This window comes from Vulpes vulpes, chromosome 9 (assembly GCF_048418805.1).
Source record: "Vulpes vulpes isolate BD-2025 chromosome 9, VulVul3, whole genome shotgun sequence".
NCBI classification, from domain to species: Eukaryota; Metazoa; Chordata; class Mammalia; order Carnivora; family Canidae; genus Vulpes; species Vulpes vulpes.
In genome coordinates, this window is record NC_132788.1 from 93,053,662 (window position 1) to 93,074,604 (window position 20,943).

The 20,943-nt window shown below is 46.5% G+C and overlaps 3 protein-coding genes across 8 annotated transcripts in view; all 3 read left to right on the forward strand.

Moving 5' to 3' along the window:
- RHOA (ras homolog family member A) overlaps positions 1 to 4,064 on the forward strand; it is a 62,814-nt gene extending 58,750 nt beyond the window's left edge. For both annotated transcript variants that reach the window (XM_025988113.2, XM_072722293.1), the window contains 2 exons: positions 1,647 to 1,777; positions 2,815 to 4,064. In XM_025988113.2, the coding sequence (XP_025843898.1) occupies positions 1,647 to 1,777; positions 2,815 to 2,988 (305 nt within the window). In that variant the 3' untranslated portion in view covers positions 2,989 to 4,064. The remainder of the gene's footprint in view (positions 1 to 1,646; positions 1,778 to 2,814) is intronic.
- Positions 4,065 to 5,037: 973 nt separating this feature from the next.
- On the forward strand, positions 5,038 to 6,253 carry GPX1 (glutathione peroxidase 1). Its single transcript, XM_025988104.2, has 2 exons — positions 5,038 to 5,424; positions 5,699 to 6,253. The coding sequence occupies exons 1-2, from the start codon at positions 5,167 to 5,169 to the stop codon at positions 6,056 to 6,058; spliced, it is 618 nt and encodes a 205-aa protein (XP_025843889.1). The 5' UTR covers positions 5,038 to 5,166; the 3' UTR covers positions 6,059 to 6,253.
- Positions 6,254 to 14,206: 7,953 nt separating this feature from the next.
- Positions 14,207 to 20,943, forward strand: part of USP4 (ubiquitin specific peptidase 4) — a 53,034-nt gene continuing 46,297 nt past the window's right edge. For 3 of the 5 annotated variants that reach the window (XR_011994399.1, XR_011994400.1, XM_025988153.2), the window contains exons 1-2: positions 14,765 to 14,975; positions 17,584 to 17,711. Coding sequence is in view for 2 of the 5 variants with exons in the window: in XM_025988153.2 (XP_025843938.1) it covers positions 14,875 to 14,975; positions 17,584 to 17,711 (229 nt within the window). In the remaining 3 variants the exon portion in view is untranslated. Of the gene's footprint in view, positions 14,976 to 17,583; positions 17,712 to 20,943 lie in introns of all 5 variants that reach the window. The other 2 variants (XM_025988145.2, XM_025988159.2) reach the window with 2 other exon arrangements.

Consider the following 20,943-nt stretch of genomic DNA (forward strand, 5'->3'; position numbering starts at 1 on the left):
GAAAGAAACTTCTAGATTGAGACAGAAGAGCAAATACAACAGTAAATCCAAGAAACATAACAGTAGATCTGATAGCAAGAAATTTTACAGATAACATTCTCAGAAGTGGTTATGGAATGGGTAGTTCAGAGGATGACCATAGAGGATGGTCAGCAACCTTGCTGAAAAGGTGACTTTTGGGAGAGACCTAAAGGAACTGAGGGAGGCCAATACAGATACCCAACAAAAAAACCTTTCCAGGTAGGGGGAACAGCAGATGCAAAGCCACCAAGACAGGAAGAATAAGGAATCTCAGTGTTGTAGCAGAGGGTGTGGGAGTGAGGGTTGCAGAGCCATGTGGTTAATGGTGTGGACTTTTCCTCATCACGAGTGAGGTTGGAGCTCTTGGAAGGTTTGAACAAGGGAATGAGGTCTCATTTACCTTTTAAAGTGATCACTGATCACAGCTGCAGTGAAAAGTAAGAACATGTGCAGAGGTGAGAGCAAGGTTCAGAGCTCAGGCTGTTTGGCTTGGTCCTTAGAAGTGTCCATCTTCTGTCCTAAAGAGTGGAGCATTAAATTATAGGAGTTTCCTGACCTCACGCATTTAGCTTCTTTACCTGATGTGGTTCCTCAGCCAGAAGACAGAGCATCTTTCCATATTCTAAGCAGTTCTTGCCGTTTGTTTTTTTTGTCTTGAAGTCAGAGAATAAACAGTTTACTTCTAAACTACAGCCTCAAATTACAAGCAGACTTTTTTTTTTTTTTTTTTTAATTCATTCATGAGAGACACAGAGAAAGAGGCAGAGACACAGGCAGAGAGAGAGAAGCAGGCTCCTTGCAGGGAGCCCAATGTGGGACTGGATCCCGGGACTCCAGGATCACACCCTGGGCTGAAGGTGGGCGCTCAACCGCTGAGCCACCCAGGTGTCCCAACAAGAAGACCATTTAAATGATTGTCATATTAAGTACTTTGTATGCATTGATTCAAAATAGCCCTGTGTAAGGTAGGTAATACTGTTAACCTCATTTTGTAAAATCATGCCTGACCCTGAGATGCCCAAGCCATGGTTGTGGGAGGTTGAACCTGGCCACTTACACAACATGATTGATGTACATCCAACCTTTCTAAATTAGTACCATATTGGCAAGAAGTGGTTATCACTCATTTTTGGAAGTCAGTCGAGCTATTTGAAAATACCAGTAACCTACATGATGGAGGTCATGTTGAAGGTCCATAAGCAAGGTGTAGAGAGAACATGGGGAACCTGGGCCAGCTGCAGCCCTAGAATGGAGACCCTTTCTGTAAGATATGCTCATAGTTACTAGCCAGCAGTGATGGAAATGGTCCACGAATAGCTTCCCTCCTTGGGTCAGGTTGCATCATGTGGAGCCACCTTGTATTCTGGATCCTTTGTTCCTCCACAGCTTTAACTGGGCCCCACTTCACAGGAGCTGAGCTCCTTAGTGGGGACTGAGGAGAAGCTGGTGATTTTGTGCTTAATGGAAGGGGGTTAGATTTTGCCTTTTTTCTGTCGTTTTGAAACTAGTGAGATTCTATTAAATGTCCAGCATACTTTAAAGTAGTTCCCTTGCAGTTTAACTAGGGCTCTTGGACATTCATCAAGATCAGAATTGTATGTAACACCAAATTTTGCTTCTTTCAGAAAACATCCCAGAAAAATGGACCCCAGAAGTCAAGCACTTCTGTCCCAACGTGCCCATCATCCTGGTTGGGAACAAGAAGGATCTTCGGAATGATGAGCACACAAGGCGGGAGCTAGCCAAGATGAAGCAGGCATGGTCTGGGGCAGGGTTCTGTTTTCCTGTAGTATTCTTAAACTCGGGGCCCAAAGTTGGATGTTGAGGGGGCCCAGCAGAAACTCTCACAAGCCAGGTTATTTATTTTTTTTTAATATTTTATTTATTCATGAGAGACACAGAGACCGAGAGAGGTAGAGACAAAGGCAGAGGGAGAAGCAGGCTCCATGCAGGGAGCCTGATGCGGGACTCAATCCTGGGTCTCCAGGATCATGCCCTGGGCTGAAGGCGGCACTAAACCGCTGAGCCACCCGGGCTACCCAAGCCAGGTTATTTAAAGAGTCCCAGAAGCCTCTCTTTCTCCATTCGTCCCTCATTCCCTGATGCCTGTTCAGAGGGTCCTTAAGACTCCCTACTTATCTGAGATGGGAACCTCTCCTGTGAGATAGCACTATGCCTCCAAGGATTGCCTGCCTGAGACAGCAGTAGTCAGTGCTCCAAATGCCCAAACTTTATCAAGCTCTGGATTTCCCTCTCCAGTTGTTACCCTGCTATAATGTGAGGCCAAAGATTAAATTGGTAGCAACCAAAGGATCAGGAAAGCTTGAGGACAAGGAGTCTAGAGAGCCCTGGTGCCTTTATAAGTGATGATGAGGGCTTCCCCAGTGCAGGACAAGAGCCTTAATTAAGATATTCAGCCCAGGTTCTTCCACTGAAGTTTCTCTGTTTAAATGTCAAGGTCAGGATTTATTTCCTTTCATAGGCATTCAGTCCTCTCTGAAGCCAACAATTGGAAGACCCAAGTGCTTACTCTGGATTGACAGCTTGAATCATTTGCTCTTGATTTCCTCTTTAACCCGGCAGGGCTTCTCTGGCCTCTCCCTTCTGTCTACTTCTCAGGAAGAGCCTGTTTGATAGGGATTTTATATTGGGGTAGGGAGGGTCACTGCATATGAGTTTCATAAGACTCCTCTAGGTCTGGCAGCTTTTAAAAGAAGTTTTTTAAGCTGAATTTTGAGTACTTTATACTTCATATATGTGACACTTAACTGAAAGTGCTTTTCTCTTTGCTAGGAGCCGGTGAAACCGGAAGAAGGCAGAGATATGGCAAACAGGATTGGTGCTTTTGGGTACATGGAGTGTTCAGCAAAGACCAAAGATGGAGTGAGGGAGGTTTTTGAAATGGCCACGAGAGCTGCTCTGCAAGCCAGACGTGGGAAGAAAAAATCTGGGTGCCTTGTCTTGTGAAACCCTGCTGCAAGCACAGCCCTCATGCGGTTAATTTTGAAGTGCTGTTTATTAATCTTAGTGTATGATTACTGGCCTTTTTCATTTATCTATAATTTACCTAAGATTACAAATCAAAAGTCATCTTGCTACCAGTATTTAGAAGCCAACCATGATTATTAATGATGTCCAACCCACCTGACCACCGAGGTCCTCCTGACACCGCTCTAACAGCCCTCCTCTGCACTCCCACCTGACACACCAGGCGCTAATTCAAGGAATTTCTTAACTTCTTGCTTCTTTCTAGAAAGAGAAACAGTTGGTAACTTTTGTGAATTAGGCTGTAACTACTTTATAACTAACATGTCCTGCCTGTCATCTGTCAGCTGCAAGGTACTCTGGTGAGTCCCTACTTCAGAGCTTTACTCCTTAACAGATTTTATTGGCATAGCTCTGTGATGGTCATCCAGTTTTTTGAAAATGTGCTTATCCAGAAAGGCTCAAGTCCATGCAGCTGTGGCAGAGTTACAGTTCTGTGGTTTCATGTTAGTTACCTTATAGTTACTGTGTAATTAGTGCCACTTAATGTATGTTACCAAAAAATAAATCTATCTACCCCAGACTAGATGTAGTATTTTTTGTATAATTGGATTTCCTAATACTGATATTTGTCATCCCTGCAGAAAGTGTATTGGTTTTTTTAAAAAAGAAAGTGTATTTGAAAATAAAGTCAGATGGAAAATTCATTTTTAAAATTCCCGTTTTGTCAGTTTCTCTGATAAAAGATGGCCCGTTTCACCTGTTTTCAGCCCCACATATCCTAGTACCCTTCCCCAGAGCTGGGCTAAATAAATAAGAATTTGGTTTCATGCCTGAGACACTCAGACACTTCAAAAGGTGGCATAACCTCTCACCTGGACTGCAGGGTCTGGCTCTAGTTCACAGTGCTCTTTTTCCTCACTGTATCCAGGTTCCCTACCAGAGGAGCCACCATTTCTCTTGGGTGGCACTCAATTTCTTCTCTCCAGCTGACTAAACTTTTTTTCTGTACCAGTTAATTTTTCCAACTACTAATAGAATAAAGGCAGTTTTCTAAACTTCCTGTATCCTGGTGTTTGTGTTGCTCTCTCCAGGGTTGGGAGTGGGAGGATATATATGTCTAGCCTAGCTCTGTTTGGACTATTTGAATGTGAAATATCAGCTTGCCCCCCACTCTGACCCCTCAATTTGGCACTAACCCGGCTCCTAAGGAGGTGGAAATGCTTTTTCTGTGTCACGTTCAAGTTCACAGTGGCCTAGTGCGGGGAATGCAGTGTACCAGGGAGACATGTCGGGCACTCCCAACAGTCATTCCTCTAGAGGAATCTCAGGAGTGTGACATTTTTTGCTTTCTATCCATTTTTAGTCTTTTACTTAAAGGTCTGAGCCTCAGGTTGTTGATAGGTATGAAGGATGGTCTCAAATCTGCCCATCCACTCCACAAGGCAGGGAGGGGCTGGGACTCAGTGGCTCCTTCCGAAAGCCAGTGTTAAGGACAGTGCCATATTGGAGATACAGGAGAAAGGAGACCAGAGGCCTAGATAAGAACACACTCCAGGCAGCCTCAGAATGCAGGGAAATGAGTTATAGCTGCATTTTGGAGTTTGATCCCTGGCTGCCCCTGGCATTGCCCACTTTCCTCCAACAACCTTCCTAGGGCTACAGGGCCTCATCGCTGAACTCGCCTTGGCAGCCACTGCTAACTGCACCACCACAAGTCACAACTCGCTCTGTGCACCTGGCGACAAGTAGGGCACAGACTGCAAGGGGAGTAATATGGCTTGACCTGGGAGGGTTCGTAAACAGGAGCCGCTCCCCGTGCTGTTGCTGCCCAGTTCCCTTGGGTCCTGCTTCATCCCTTAACTAAAAACCTTTGAGAAGGAATCGGAGCCCTCTTGGGCCTGTGCCCTGGTCGAGGTAATTTTCGCCGCCACCGCTGCGCTGCCTAAACTGAATCTGCTGTGCCTGCGCCTCCACACCGCCTAGGCGGTGCCCGTATCCGGCCAGGGCGCACCCTCCCACCCGGCTGGAGGGAGGGCGGAGGCCGGATGAGGCGGGGCCGTGAGGGGGCGGAGCGCCCGGAAAAGTGCCTGCGCCACGTGATCCTACAATCTTCGCGGTCTCCAGCCGCAGCTCCGCACTCCTTTTGGGTAGCCAGTCATGTGCGCCGCTGCCCTTGCTGCAGCCGCGGCGGCGGCGGCCCCGCGCTCTGTGTACGCCTTCTCAGCGCGTCCGCTGGCCGGCGGGGAACCTATGAGCCTGGGTTCCCTGCGGGGCAAGGTGCTGCTCATCGAGAATGTGGCGTCGCTCTGAGGCACAACGGTCCGGGACTACACCCAGATGAACGAGCTGCAGCGGCGCCTCGGACCCCGGGGCCTGGTTGTGCTCGGCTTCCCGTGCAACCAGTTCGGGCATCAGGTACGCGGCGAGGGGCAGAGTGGGGTGGGCTTGCACCTGGGGTTGGGAGCGACGGCGAGACGGCCGTCGGGCAGGACAGCCGCAGACCCTGGCTGCAGAGAGACGGGCTGCTGGCGCTCGTCCCAGCTCGTCTCGGGTCTGCCTAGGGGTTGTACAGGAAAGGCAAGAGCGTGATGACTCATCGAGAAACCTCGGTTCGAACCTCTCGGTTTGCGTTTCGAACGTTTCCCTTCCCCTTGCGGGCCCGGATTCCAGTTTCTCTTCCTTCCCGCAGGAAAACGCTAAGAACGAAGAGATCCTGAATTCCCTCAAGTACGTTCGACCTGGCGGCGGGTTCGAGCCCAACTTCACGCTTTTTGAGAAGTGCGAGGTGAACGGCGCGCAGGCGCACCCCCTCTTCGCCTTCCTGCGGGAGTCTCTGCCTGCCCCCAGTGACGACACCACTGCGCTAATGACCGACCCCAAGTTCATCACCTGGTCCCCGGTGTGCCGCAACGACGTTGCCTGGAACTTTGAGAAGTTCCTAGTGGGCCCAGACGGCGTGCCTGTGCGCAGGTATAGCCGCCGCTTCCCAACCATCGATATCGAGCCTGACATCGAAGCCTTGCTGTCCCAGGGGCCCAGCTGTGCCTAGGCAACCCTCCTTTCCCTGCTGCTTGGCAGTCACAGCGCTGCCCTCTGGGGATTTCATCCATGATGGTGTTTCCTTGAAATCTGCATGGAGGAACGCCTGAATTCCAGGAAAGTCCCCTGAGCTGGGCTCTTCTTGTCCATCCCAGCACCCCCTCCCTAACTAGGCTCCTCACTAATAAAGTGTTGGCCGTCAGCAGAATTGTGTGTTTGTCTTGGTCAGTTGGGGACACCTTCCTTAGTAACCTCATTGTCACAGGGCTGTGAGCTTAAGTCCCCGCCCCTTGGCCTTTGTTTTAGCCAAGCCTGAACTTCCTGTGCTTTTGTTTTCGGTGTGTGGAAAGCCTAACTCCTGTCCTAGTGTTTTTCCCTCTGCCAGGATATTCAGTAGGGCCATCCCAAGGCCCTCTTACAAAAGAAAGTCCTGATTCCAAAAAGAGGAAGACAAGTCAAGGGCTAACTATCTAATCACAGCAGTAGGCCTCCTTTCCAAATATTTGCTAGGCATGAAACAACATTCACAAAAAAATAATACCATGAGTTCTCATTCAGAGTATGGCTTCTCCAAGTGCCAGGCCCACCTGTTTTACACAATTGTAAGTCCATGCAATTTTACAGTTTGTTTTCCATTACTTGTTAGATCATTGCATGTTGCTACCCAGGTTTACTTAGTCTGCTCTGGTGCTGCCCATACTGGTTGTTGCCTGTCATGTATTCAGAGTGAGAAGGGTATACAACTGGCCCTTCTGAACATGCCCTGCATGGCACTTAGCAGTTGGAATTGGACGATTAGGCTCAGGGTAGGGGCTTATCTTGGGGGCCAGCTGCTGTTTCTCAGGTGTGGTTTGGGTCTAACCTCTCCCTCTTGGTTCTGCTGCCAATCTTTTGAGACAGACCTGGGGCCACTTCCTATCACAGTCCAGGGGACTCTTCAGCTTGGATGCAGCTTCTGCTTGGGCAGACAAGGATGCAGAAACGTTAGCAGTGTCACCCAGTCCAGAATGTGGGCTCATCATTCAGTCCTGGACCATGTATTTTGTTGGCTGCCAGGAATGCAGTGCTCAGGAAGGCAGAAAGGATATATAATTACTAAAAGCTTGTGTAGTTCTGAGGTAGTCCAGTGTACTTTGAGAATAAGAGAGCCTGGCTTACTAGGAAGGAGCATGCTTCCCTCCTGGAGGAAACAGCAGTGAAGCTGAAGAGAAGTCAAGCAGCATCTGAGGAATGAACTGATGGAGGATGGACAGGCAAGGAGTATGGTGTGCAAGGGTCTGAAGTGGGAAGGGGCATCACTGACTGAATTGGACAATACAAGGACAAGCAGGTTTGGGGAGAAGAGTATGTGTTCAGATTCAGACATCTTGCATGAGACATCCAGGTGGAATATCTGGAGCAAGTAGTTAGGCTCAGAGAAGGAGTAGGGGTTTGAGACAAAGGCCTAGCAAAGGGGACAATAAGTAGCCACTGCAGGGTATGAGATCATCTGGGGGAGTGGCAAGAAATAAGTAGGGGTGGGGGGCAGGAAGGCCCAAGGCCTATTAATTCACTGTAACAGGCACAGTGGGAAGAACAAGAATGGAGCCAGGCATAAGAAGGGATATTTCATAACAGTTGCTGGGGCAAGTGCTTGTGGATTGAACGTTCCTCAGCAAATAGTTTCAAGGGGACAGATGGAGCTGAAGCCAGATAACCAAGTGTCCAAGATGTGTCAGGTCCTGTTCTACATGAGATATAGAGCCCCCAATAATCACCAAGGTACTTTTTTTTTTTTTTAAAGATTTTATTTACTCATCAGAGACACAGGCAGAGGGAGAGGTAGCAGGGAACCCCACATGGGATTTCATCCTAGGACTCCAGGATCACGCCCTGGGCCAAAGGCAGACGCAAAACTGCTGAACCACCCAGGTGTCCCATCAAAGTATTTGTTAAAACTTCTGTTCCATTGCCCACATCCAGACACTGCTTTGGAAAGTCTGGGAACTTAGGTTCCTACTCAGCTACCTACCAGCTGAACCTGAGTATAGACTGTGGTCCAACTCTTTCCCTTTCCTGTAAAGGGTCAGTGGGGCCCAGCCACATTCTCTGGTTAGGCTCCTAGATGGGAAACCGGGGCTTTCCAAACTGACTTCAACCTCTTCCCGCCCAAGCTGCCTGGTGACTCACTCTTACCTACTTTTTTTTCCCTCTCAGTTTCTTGCCTTGGGTTGCCAAAGAAAGGAACTTATATGAGTTCCCAATGTGGCTGCCCCTGGCTGGCATATCCTCCTAAGACTTCAAGCTGCCTGCTTCCCTTGACTTAAAAGTCCTTTCCAACTCTCTCTTCTTCAGGAAGAATCAGAATAAAGCCAGTTAACGCTGCCTCTTCCTCCCCAAGAAACTGGGAATCTTCCCCCAAAACATATAAACACACACTCCTACAGACATTCCTTATCATTCAACCATGAAACCACTACTGGCTCTGACCTGCACCCACGACACCCCATCGTGAATCAGCAGTTCAAATGAACAAGTAAAAGTGAAGGAATCCCAATGAGCCTGCCTGAGGTCCAAGTTTGTAAAGTGGCTGCAGGACATTGCTTGATTCGGGAGTAGGCAACACCATTTAGGCCACAGGCTTTTTTTTTTTTTTTTTTTTTAAGATTTTATTTATTTATTCATGAGAGACACACAGAGAGAGAGGCAGAGACACAGGCAGAGAGAGAAACAGGCCCCATGCAGGGAGCCGGACATGGGACTTGATCCTAGGACTCCAGGATCAAGCCAGGGGCCGAAGGGTGGCGCTAAACCGCTGAGCCGCCTGGACTGCCCTGCCACAGGCTTTCTGAGAAGAGAATGACCAGTTGTTGTTAGGTTCAGAAGCTTTCATTTTTGCAGTTCTTCCAGAAATACTGGGTTTTCTTTTTGTTGTTGTTAAGATTTTTATTTATTGGGCAGCCTGGATGGCTCAACAGTTTAGTGCCGCCTTCAGCCCAGGGCCTGATCCTGGAGACCTGGGATGGAGTCCCATGTCGGGCTCCCTGCATGGAGCCTGCTTCTCCCTCTGCCTATGACTCTGCCTCTCTCTCTGTGTCTCTCATGAATAAAAAGTAAAATCTTAAAAAAAATTTTTTTATTTATTCATGAAAGACACACAGAGAGAGGCAGAGTCATAGGCAGAGGGAGAAGCAGGCTCCCTTGGGGAGCCTGATACAGGACTTGATTCCAGGATTCTGGGATCAGAACTGAGACAAAGGCAGACGCTCAACCACTGAGCTACCCAGGCGTCCTTGTTTTTGTTTTTAAAGCATCAAATATGATAAAATTACATAGAAGTACATCAAATCACCACGATGTACACTTTATATATTTTACAATTTTATTGGTCAATTAAATCTCAATAAAACTGAAAATATATCTGATAAAATTCAGATACATTTTTCACATTTAGCTCTTTATCAGGTGCAGATGACTTCCTGATTCTGTCTCAATGTAGTTCCACAAACAACATTTAAAACTAGCTTATTGGGATCCCTGGGTGGCGCAGCAGTTTAGTGCCTGCCTTTGGCCCAGGGCGCGATTCTGGAGACCCGGGATCGAATCCCATGTCGGGCTTCCGGTGCATGGAGCCTGCTTCTCCCTCTGCCTATGTCTCTGCCTCTCTCTCTCTCTGTGACTATCATAAATAAAAAAATAAAAAATAAAAATAAAACTAGCTTATTGGGGCAGCCCGGGGGGCTCAGCGGTTTAGTGCTGCCTTCGGCCCAGGGTGTAGTCCTAGAGACCTGGGATCAAGTCCCGTGTCAGGCTCCCAGCGTGGAGCCTGCTTCTCCCTCTGTGTCTCTATCTCTCTCTCATGAATAAATAAGTAAAATCTTCAAAAAATAAGAAAATTAAAAAAACTAGCCTATTAAAAAAATTAAAATAGGGGTGCCTGGGTGGCTCAGCAAGTTAAGCGTCTGACTTGGGCTCAGGTCATGATCTCAGGGTCCTGGGATTGAGCCTCACATCTGGTTCCACACTCACAGGGAGTCTGCTTCTCTCCCTCTCCTTCATGTTCTGTTGGCAGATTTCTGTTATTTTACAATCAACAAATAGACTGGAAGAGCATGTTTTCACACATGGAGGTATGACATGGCTGGGATGGTACTAAAATAAAGCCCAGCTCCAGCTGGTCACACAAGTTATCAGATACATGCTTTGCATCAGGCTCTGCTGGAGTGGGAGCTGGGAGCACAAATAAGAGTTCTTGCCTGAGGAGTAAGGGCTTGTGGAACCCGACCCTAACCCTGGAAGAACTAGAGAAGCAAACTCTAAGCCCCAACATCCTTAGCTTTGACCTCCTTAAGGACAAATCAACTCTAGATTTTTTTTTTAAGATTTTATTTATTTATTCATGAGACACACAGAGAGGGAGAGAGGCAGAGACACAGGCAGAGGAAGAAGCAGGCTCCACACAGGGAGCCTGGCACAGGACTCAATCCCAGGTCTGCAGGATCACGCCCTGCCGAAGGCGGCGCTAAACCGCTAAGCCACTGGGGCTGCCCTAAAATCTTTTTTAAAAAATGAAATGTACTTCTAGAAACTTTTACTTTTTCATAGTCCCCTGGTCAGGTTAAAGGAGCACAGACAAGAAGAAAACAGAAATATCCCCTGAAGAGACCTGTAATCAAAAGCTCCCCAATATTTGTGAACACTGCCATGTGTACTCTGTCATTCCCGACCAAGTATGGACCAATGCTGACTTGGGAGGGCCAACTCCAGTTAGGTGTAGAGCAAGCCACAGTGCCAGCAAGGCAAGAACTTTATGATTTGGAACCAAATAAAGCTTAACATTCACACACCCAGACATTACAAACTCTCAGTTAGGTCATCACAGTTCAAGATCAAGCAGTACATGACAAATAAGTCAAACCTGTTCCCTCTAGCTCTCTTCCTGCTTTCCTTCCTGTTCTTGTGGCCCAAGCTGCCATGGCAATGGGTGGGGTGTTCAGTTCTGAGGTTTGGCTGTGAGGCCGAGTATCCTACTAGGCCTACACCTTTCCTAGGCTAAAAGGCCCAAAGAGGACATGGCCCCAGTGCCAAAGTGTCTCCTGACCTGAATCATTAATTTCTTCCATAATCCACAGGTCACCCACAACAGCAGGAACACACAGGCAGATGTTCATTGTTTCTAATTCTCAATCTTTAACATTTTAATCAAACTCACTAGGGACGCCTGGGTGGCTAAGTGATTGGGCATCTGCCTTCAGCTCAGGGCGTGATCCTGGGATCTGAGATCAAGCTCCACGTAGGGCTCCCTTCGAGGAGCCTGCTTCTCCCCCTGCCTGTGTATCTGCCTCTCTCTCTGTATCTCTCATGAATAAATGAATAAATCTTTAAAAAAAAAAAACCTCACTAAAAGCGTTTTATTTTTTAATTAATTTATTTTTTAAAGTTTTATTTATTTATTCATGAGAGACAGAGAGAGAGAGAGGCAGAGACACAGGCAGAGAGAGAGAGAAGCAGGTTCCACACAGGGAGCCTGACGTGGAGCTTGATCTCGGATCCCAGGATCACGCCCTGGGCCGAAGGCAGGCGCTAAACCGCTGAGCCACCCAGGGATCCCCTTAATTTATTTTTTAAAAAAGATTTTATTTATATATTCATGAGAGACACACAGAGAGAGGCAGAGACATAGGCAGAGGAAGAAGCAGAGCAGGCTTCCTGTGGGGAGCCTGATGCAGGACCCAATCCCAGGACTCGGGGATCACGACCCGAGTGGGAGGCAAATGCTCAACCACTGAGCCACCGAGGTGCCCCTAATTTAATTTTTAAGTTCTATTTATTTAAGTAATCTTTATAGCCAACATGGGGCTTAAACTCAGGACCCTGAGATCAAAAGTGACATGTTCTTCCAAATGAGCCAGCCAGGTACCCCATTAAAAACGTTTTAATACTTTGGAAGTAATTATTTTCTGACTACGACATTTCTCTCCCTCACATTTCGACTACTGGCACTTTGTGATCTTAGTATAAATTTTTTAGGAACTATCCATAATTAGAGCAAGATTTTTACAGCCATTTAATAGCACTGAAGAGATCCTGCCTTAAAAAGTTTTCATATTTATAATTAGGTTTTGGCCCCTTTTCTAGTGGTGCTGAGGACTTGTCCTACTTCCTTAAGACTCTGACCCATGCCATAAATGGTATAGGAGAAACTGCTAAAAAAAGAAGAGAGAAGTAGACACCCTGTAATGTAGGTTCTGAAGTCATGTCGATAACCTAGCTTTCTTTTTCCATAAATAACAGGGCTAAAGGTGGTGTTTCTCATTTAACAACATTTTTAATATTTTCAGATAACTTTCACAGAAGGGCACTCAGGTTGTCAAGGTCGGCTCCCCAGATGCAGAATTATCACGTGGTGGTAATTCTTATCTGCGGAGGATTAACTGCTATGAAGTTATTTAGTTATTCAAGACAGTTTTAATTCCAAATTTACTTTTCTTCTCCTAGCTACCCAACTCCCAAGAGGCCTGTGTTACCAGAGGGTACCTGAGGGGTGTCCCAGGTAGCATATATTCGATTCATGCTAATTTCAATTAGCCAAAACCCAGGATAAAAATAGTAAATTTGCTCAAATGACCTATCACACCTTCACCTAACCAGTGATCCCTCCTCCATCCCCAACACTGAACATGGCTCATCTGTTTCTCCTTCCTCATTGCCATCTCTCTAGTTAAAGGTTCTTAATAGGTCTCTTCTCAGCTTCAGCTAGTTTGTCTCTGATCCAAAACCTTTTACAATATCTGGGGGGCATTTATTTATTTTTATTTTTTAAAGATTTTACTTATTTATTCACGAGAGACAGAGAGAGGCAGAGACATAAGCAGAGGGAAAAGCAGGCTTCTCTGTGGGTGAGCCTGATGTGGGACTCAATCCCAGGACCCTGGGATCACAACCTGAGCCAAAAGCAGATGCTCAATCACTGACCCACCCCGGCATCCCTCTGTGAGCCATTTAAAGCAGAATATATGGCCTTTCTGGCCTGTTTTAGCTTTAGATCAAAGGTTCTTTCCACTACTCTGTGCCCAGCTTAATTTCTTTCTTTCTTTCTTTCTTTTTTTTTTTTTTTAAGATTTTATTTATTTATTCATAGACACAGAGAGAGAGAGGCAGAGACACAGGGAAAGGGAGAAGCAGGCTCCATGCAGGGAGCCTGATGTGGGACTTGATCCCGAGTCCCCAGGATCACACCCAAGGCTGCAGGCGGCGCCAAACCGCTGCGCCACCAGGGCTGCCCCCCAGCTTAATTTCTAATCCTTAATCTTTGGTTCTGCCCTACCTGTTCCAGAAATTGACTCCTGTAGTTTCCCTTCTTATAACATAAACCTCCAATTTCTATGCTTCTTAAAAACCACACTCAAGGGGGCACCTGGGTGCTCAGGTTGTGATCCAGCAGGGCCTGGGATAGAGTCCTGCATCAGGCTCCCTGTGTGGAGCCTGTTCTGTCTCTCTCTGTGTGTCTCATGAATAAATAAAATTTTAAATAAAAATAAAACCACACTCAAATGCTACCAAGTCAAACTTGCCCTTTCACAACTCTAGGGGTCTACAGTCTTTGGTTCATACCCTTTCATGGCACTTACCTATACCATACAGTGCTTGATGCTGGGGTTATTTGTGGGAGATCTCTTCTCCATTAGTTTGAAATCAGGCACTGTGACATTTTTTTGGGCAGGAACTGCTAGAAAATGAATGGTGACTCATCAAGGCCAGCTGCCCGGTCTCTCTGCTCTGGGCTTACTTCCCACTCCATGAGGTGAGCTGTGCTTTTTGTATGCAGGGCTGAGTGGAAGACACATAGTGTTCAGGACACTGAATCTTGTTGCAGCAACAAATTATTATTATCATTACTTTTAAAGATTTTAATTATTTATTCATGAGAGACAGAGAGAGAAGCAGAGACACAGGCAGAGGGAGAAGCAGGCTCCATGCAGGGAGCCCGTTGAGGGACTCGATCCTCAGACTCCAGGATCACGCCCTGGGCCAAAGGCAGGTGCCAAACCACTGGACCACCCAGGCGTGCCTGTAGCAACAAATTAAGCAGCAACTTGGGCACCTAATGTGGAGAACACACCCAGATCTCTCCTTCTAACCTCGCTGCTATCGCCACTCAGCGGCTGCTTGTTTCCCTGACAAGGCAAGCAGCTAGCTGTGTGGAGGGCTTGGGTTATTCGGTCGTGGGCCATGATTCTGGCGTCTAGACTGTTTGAAAGGAGTGTTAATGACTAGACTACACCGTCGAGTCCCGGTCCCAAGGCGCAGGAATACCGGCACTCTCCAATATCCCTGCAGGGCCTCCAGGACCGGCACCCGGATCCCCCGTTTGGAAGGCTAAGGACTGGCTTAAGATCTCCAGCTCAAAGCAAGAAAAGCTAGTTCCAGGGCTTCTCGCACCTGGCCCTGGGTTTATCTAAAAAGCAGGCTAACACCGTGGGCCTGGACGGGGTGCCTGAGGGGTCAAGGGGACTGCGGTCAGGTGCCTAAAGATCGCCGGGCTCGACAAAGGGATGCAAAGCAGCCCACCTCGCGGCCCCCAGAGCGGCAGAAAGGGCCCGCACATTTGCCAGTACCCACCTCCTCCTCCAGCCCCCTCCCGGCTCCGCCCCGCCCCGGTGGGGAAGGGCCGCACGTGATAGGGAGAAAAGGCAGAAGCAGGCGAGCGGACGTTCGAGGCCGCGGCGCTAGGTGGGGCTTGGGTACGCGCGTGCGTCCGTGCGTCCGTGCGTGCGTGGGCGTGGCCCGCAGCACGCCGTGCGCGAGGCGGATGTCCGGGCCGGCTGGGCCGGGGCGGCGGACGAGATGGCGGAAGGTGGAGGGTACCGTGAGCGGCCTGATGCGGAGACCCAGAAATCCGAGCTCGGGGCCTTGATGAGGACCACGCTCCAACGAGGGGCGCAGTGGTGAGCACCGGGCCCGCCTTTCCGCCGCCCAGACCCAGAGGCAGGGGCTCTGGTCCTTAGGCCAGACCTCTCTTTCCCGGCTTGGATAGGGGCCGGGTGGGGGCGGTGTTAGTGACCCTGAGAGGGTGTCCTGAACCTTGTCTCTCAGAAGAGGACCCGTAGAAGCACCTCCGGGAAAGTGTGAGGGTTATCCTGGCCCTTTCGGAGCCCCAGAGGGCGGACCCGGTGGGGGGTAGGGGCTACAGGGTACGGGGAAGGGGCGTGCTCACGGGGACCTTCAGGATGGGAAGAGCCCCTTACCTTCGAGGACTCTCTGTGTGACCTTGAGGGAAGGCGACCTCACCTCCCCGACCTCGGTACCTTACTATTAAAGCCAGGGTAGCAGTATTTGGCATCCCCACGTTATGGGTTGAGAAGAACATCAGAAGTAGATACTTTTGTAACTTGTAAATTCTCGAACAGATGTCTCCAACAAATGTTTGAAAGCTCCGGGTTACTTTGGTTGCAAGTGTCAAAAATAATTGTGGCAGCAGCGTTTCAGTGTGGGGGAGGAGGATAGCTTAGAGCCTAGATAAGAAGATGAAAAGTCCATGGTTTAGAAGAGCAAATCTGAGACAGTAGGCTTCTTAATAAATTAGTAGTGAAGAGATTCCTGGGTGGTATTATCGTGTGGGAGTAGAAAGCTAAGGCTTAGATTTGCATCGGATATGATTGAACATCGAATCTTTAAGAAATTAGGTGGTGTTTATGCTACTTAAGGTAATTGAGCAGGAAAAGGGAAACATTTGGATTAGGAGGAATTCAGATAGGGCTGTACAGCAGGGCAAGCAGAAGTTATCCTGCTTCAGAGTGATAGATGAAGAATATGTGGCAAGATCAGAGAGAGGATGTTTCAGATAGTCTAAGGTCACACTAAAAGTGTTTGGAGAGTATATTGTTCAAGGGGTTTAGAGGGAGGAACACCTGGGTGTTTCAGCGGTTGAGCATCTGCCTTCCGCTCAGGGTGAGATCCTGTAGACGCGGGATGGAGTCCCACATCAGGCTCCGTGCAGGGAGCCTGCTTCTCCCTCTGCCTCTCTTTCTCTGTCTCTCACGAATAAATGAAATCTTAAAAAAAAAAAAAAAGTGTGTGGGGGGGTTTGGAGGGAAAAGAACATTTTTTTAAAAAGATTTTATTTATTTCTTAGAGCGAGGCAGAGACACAGGCAGAGAGAGAAGCAGGCTCCGCCCACACAGGGAGCCTGGTGTAGGACTCGATTCCAGATCCCAGGATCATGTCCTGAACCAAAGGCAGATGCTCAATCACTGAGCCACCTAGGCGTCCAGGAAAGGAGCATTTTAAAGATTTGGGTGTATATATAGATCCTTGTGGCTTTTGGGAAGCTACCTGATCGCTCAGGTTTGTTTTTTATAAAACTTAAAGGACTTGGGATACCTGAGTGGCTCAATCAGTTTTAAGCGCCTTGCTTCACCTCAGGTCATGATCCTGGGGTCCTGGGATCATCCCTGCATCAGGCTCCCTGTTCAGCAGGGAGTCTGCCTCTCCCTCCTCCCCTCCCCCTGCTTGTGATCTCTCAAGTGCTCTCTCTTAAATGAATAGATAGACAAAAATCTTTAAAAAAAAAAAAAAAAAAAAAACCTTGAAGGATTCACCAATATGATTGTTGTGCTTTTTTCCCCCCACAAAGATTTACTCCTCCTCTCTTAATTGTAAAACATCATAGTGATACTTTTTAAAAATTTTTTCGTAGTGATACTTATAAAAGTTAACTGTCCTAGACAAGAACTTCTATAAAGATCATTTGAAAAAAAAAAAGATCATTTGAAATTACTGAATTACTCATTAGTGAACAGGAATTTACTCATAGGAGGACTTCATTTAAATAAGCTTGAATCCAATAATTTCCTTTCATTTATTTATTCATTTATTTATTTATTCATTCTTTTTTTTTCTTAAAGTAGATTCCATACCCAGTTGTAGAGTGCTGTGTAGGGCTTGAACTCACAACTCTGAGATCAGAACTTGATTTGAGACCAAGAATTGGATGCTTAAGCAACTGAGCCACCCGAGCACCTCTCATTCTTTTCTTTTTCTTTCTTTTTATTTATTTATTTATTTATTTATTTATTTATTTATTTATTTATTTATTTTTAATTTTTATTTATTTATGATAGTCACAGAGAGAGAGAGAGAGAGAGGCAGAGACACAGGTAGAGGGAGAAGCAGGCTCCATGCACCGGGAGCCCGACATGGGATTCGATCCCGGGTCTCCAGGATCGCGCCCTGGGCCAAAGGCAGGTGCCAAACCGCTGCGCCACCCAGGGATCCCTCTTTTTTTTTTTTTTAAAGACTATTTATTCATGAGACAGAGAGAGAGGCAGGTTCCATGCAGGAAGTCTGACATGGGACTCTATCCCAGGTCTCCAGGATCACACCCTGGCCTGAAGGCAGTGTAAACTGCTGAGCCACTAGGGCTGCCTGAGAGTGTGTTTTTAAATGGGAATTGTGTGTTCTCCAGGTGGAAAGACCATAAAAAATTTAAAGGAGCAACTGCAGAAACTCAGAACCTCAGTTTTTATGGCATAGTAAATTTTTATCTCTGTCTAGGTATCTTATTGACAGCCGGTGGTTCAAGCAGTGGAAGAAGTATGTGGGTTTCGACAGCTGGGATATGTACAATGTGGGTGAACACAATCTGTTTCCTGGCCCGATAGATAACTCTGGACTCTTCTCAGGTATATTATCCTATTGCTTTTCTAAGTGAAATAACCACCTAAGCAGTGGCCTGAGGTCATATTTATCATTAACATGAAGTTGTGAACCTAACTTTCCTACTGTGATGGATTAGAAACAAGTGTCCTTGATTTGCGTCAATAGCAGAAATCTTTGTAGACCCTCAGGGAGAAGTTAAACTATTTTTCCCCAAACTTAACTGCTTCAGGCAGAAGCATGCTTCTAACATTTTTCTTTTGCAAATTAGTTTTGCTAGAGATGTCAGATTTTATATTAATTAGATGTGGAATGGAAAGAAGTAGGATATCATTTTGAAATTGCATCTGGAATTTGAAATTTGGGTACTATAATTTTTTGTTATCTTTTTAGTGGAACAAATTGCACACCTGTCTACATCCATCAAGCATTCCGATGATAGTAGTTTGTCATAGGAGTAGTGTGAAGAGAGGTGGAAGGTAGAGTTATTAACACCGTCAGCTCTCATGATTGAAAAAATTAGCATGACATACCAGAGCTGGGCTAGTACCTCTAGATGCATAGATAAGACAATTGATCTTTCCTGGGCTGTGTTTTGCCTAGCTTTAGACTTCCTTGCAAGCAGGATAGAGCTGATCTATTGATTGTGCCCAAGGCGGGGAGTAGGAAGGCAGACTATGTATGAGGCTTGATCCAAGTACTTAACGCTAACCTGGGTGTTTTTAAAAATGAGCAGTTCTTCAAATCAGACTTGTTTTAGGGGAGGTCTTAGTGGCATAATAATTCATGTGCTTTATTTCCTGATGATGTAGGTCAGATGGTGTCATCACATCATGCAGTTGGCCTGAGGGAGCACGGGGTTGTGTGTACATCCCCCCCCCCCCCCCTTTATTTTTTTAAGTAACCTCTAACCCACTGTGAGGCTTGAACTCATGACCCTGAGATCAGGAGTTGCATGCTCTACTGACTGAGCCAGGCAGGTGCTCCTCTTTTTTTTTTTTTTTTTTTTTAAGTAACAGATTTCTTAATGCTTTTAAGAATACTAGTGGTGTGAATTCTAGGGCTAGAGGGGCTCTGTGAAATCATTTTGGTAAGGGCAAGCTTTCTTCCATGGTCCTCCATTTTTATGTCATTTGGCTATGGCTTGAAACATTTACTGTGTGCTTAGGAGGTGAGAAGTGTATTCTGTTCAGACCCTGCTTGGAACATTGACAGTGCAGGAATGACCTATCTTTGGTGAGATAGGTTACCCCCTTAGTTCCCAGACTCAGTCCCCTGTCCCAGTCAGGCTGCCTTTCACCTAGGGAATGGAAGTGGCTGGGTGGGACTCTTGAAAGTGTAGGAAGGATAGGGTACAGCATACCCTTGCTTATGTTGGTCTGCAGAGTACCCTTCTTTCCACCTCTGTACCTGCTGTATATCAGATGGAATCCCTGTGTGTAGGCCAAGCTGTGCTCTCACTTTCCCCCCCTTTATTTGCCTCTGTTGAAGAAATTTGCAGAGACTAAATCCTCATTCTCAAACCTTTGTGTGATTCTGAGCATGATGCCTTTTAGACTGATCTTGTTTCAAGTGAAAATAGTAAACTTCATTGGGAATTCCCAGTCATGTTTCCTGTATTTGTACTGAGTCTGGAAGAGTGACGTGGGTGAAAATCATCACAGAGCCTTAAAGAGGAAAATGCCCTGTGGAAATGATGCACTTGGTGTTGGTGGTGCTGAGAGATGCATGTCCCTTTCCCACATTTAAAGGTTTCTAGCCACTGCGTGACACTGTGTTTAATGCCAGATCTGCATAGTGCTTATTGTTAGAAATGAAGAAGAGTATCTCCCCAAGTTAGACAAGAAGTGAGTAACTTCTGTGGGTTTTAATTTATAAATCAGAGAAAAGTTTGGAATTAGGTGTCAATTTTGTCAAGCAGAATGATATCAGGGGATCATCCTTTTATTGCTCACCAAAAAAGGCCTGGTTTATTGGTGTTAATAATCATGCCAGAGCTGCTGTGGAAGGTGGTTGGCTCATCAATGAAAAGGATCCATCTATTTTTTATCATTATTATTATTATTATTTTTAAAGATTTTATTTATTCACAAGAGAGAGAGAGAGGCAGGCAGAGACACAGGCAGAGGGAGAAGCAGGCTCCATGCAGGGAGCCCAACCCGGGACTCGATCCTGGGACTCCAGGATTATGCCCTGGGCCGAAGGCAGGAGCTAAACTGCTGAGCCACCCAGGGATCCCCTATGATTATTATGATTATTATTATTATGATAAAATACACATCACTTAGAATTTATCATCTTAACGATTTTTTAATTTTTTTTTTTTTTTTTAATTTATTTATGATAGGCACACAGTGAGAGAGAGAGAGGCAGAGACACAGGCAGAGGGAGAAGCAGGCTCCATGCACCGGGAGCCCGATGTGGGATTCGATCCCGGGTCTCCAGGATCGCGCCCTGGGCCAAAGGCAGGCGCCAAACCCCTGCGCCACCCAGGGATCCCTCATCTTAATGATTTTTAAGTGTATATAGCATTAAGTATATTCACATTGATTTGCAACCAATCTTGAGGACTTTTTCATGTTGCAGAACTGAAACTCCATACCCATTAAACAATAGCTCCCAATCTCCTTCCCTCTGAGCCCCTGGCAGCCACCATTCTACTTTTTGTGTCTGAATCTCACTATTCTAGATAACCTCTTTTAAGTGGAGTCATTCAGTGTGTTTTTCTGTGACTGCCTTATATTATTTAGTATCATATTCTTGGGTTCATCCTCATAGCATGTGTCAGGATTTCCTTCCATTTAAAGTTTGAATAGTATTCCACAGTAGTTGTATACCCCATCATAATTATCTGTTCATCCAACTCACCTTGGTATTCCTGTCCTCTGCTGCTATTTGACGCCTTTCCTATTCTCCCCGGAAATGAAAAAGGCAGAGGCGGATCAGATCTGAAACTTGGCTCTAAGGAAGGGCAGAAGAGCTGATGGGATAAAGTATAAATTGCTGGAGGGGCAAGGGGTCATGTGGGACTGGAAGCCCTAGTCACCTTGTGAATGCTATTTATGATTTTGGTTTTGTTTTGCTTGTATATATTTGCTTTTGTTTTGCTTGTGTGTGTGTGTGTGTGTGTGTGTGTATGTATTTATTATTTATTTTTGTTAAAGATTTTATTTATTCATGAGACACAGAGAGAGAGGGACAGAGACACAGGCAGAGGGAGAAGCAGGCTCCATGCAGGGAGCCTGATAATGGGACTCA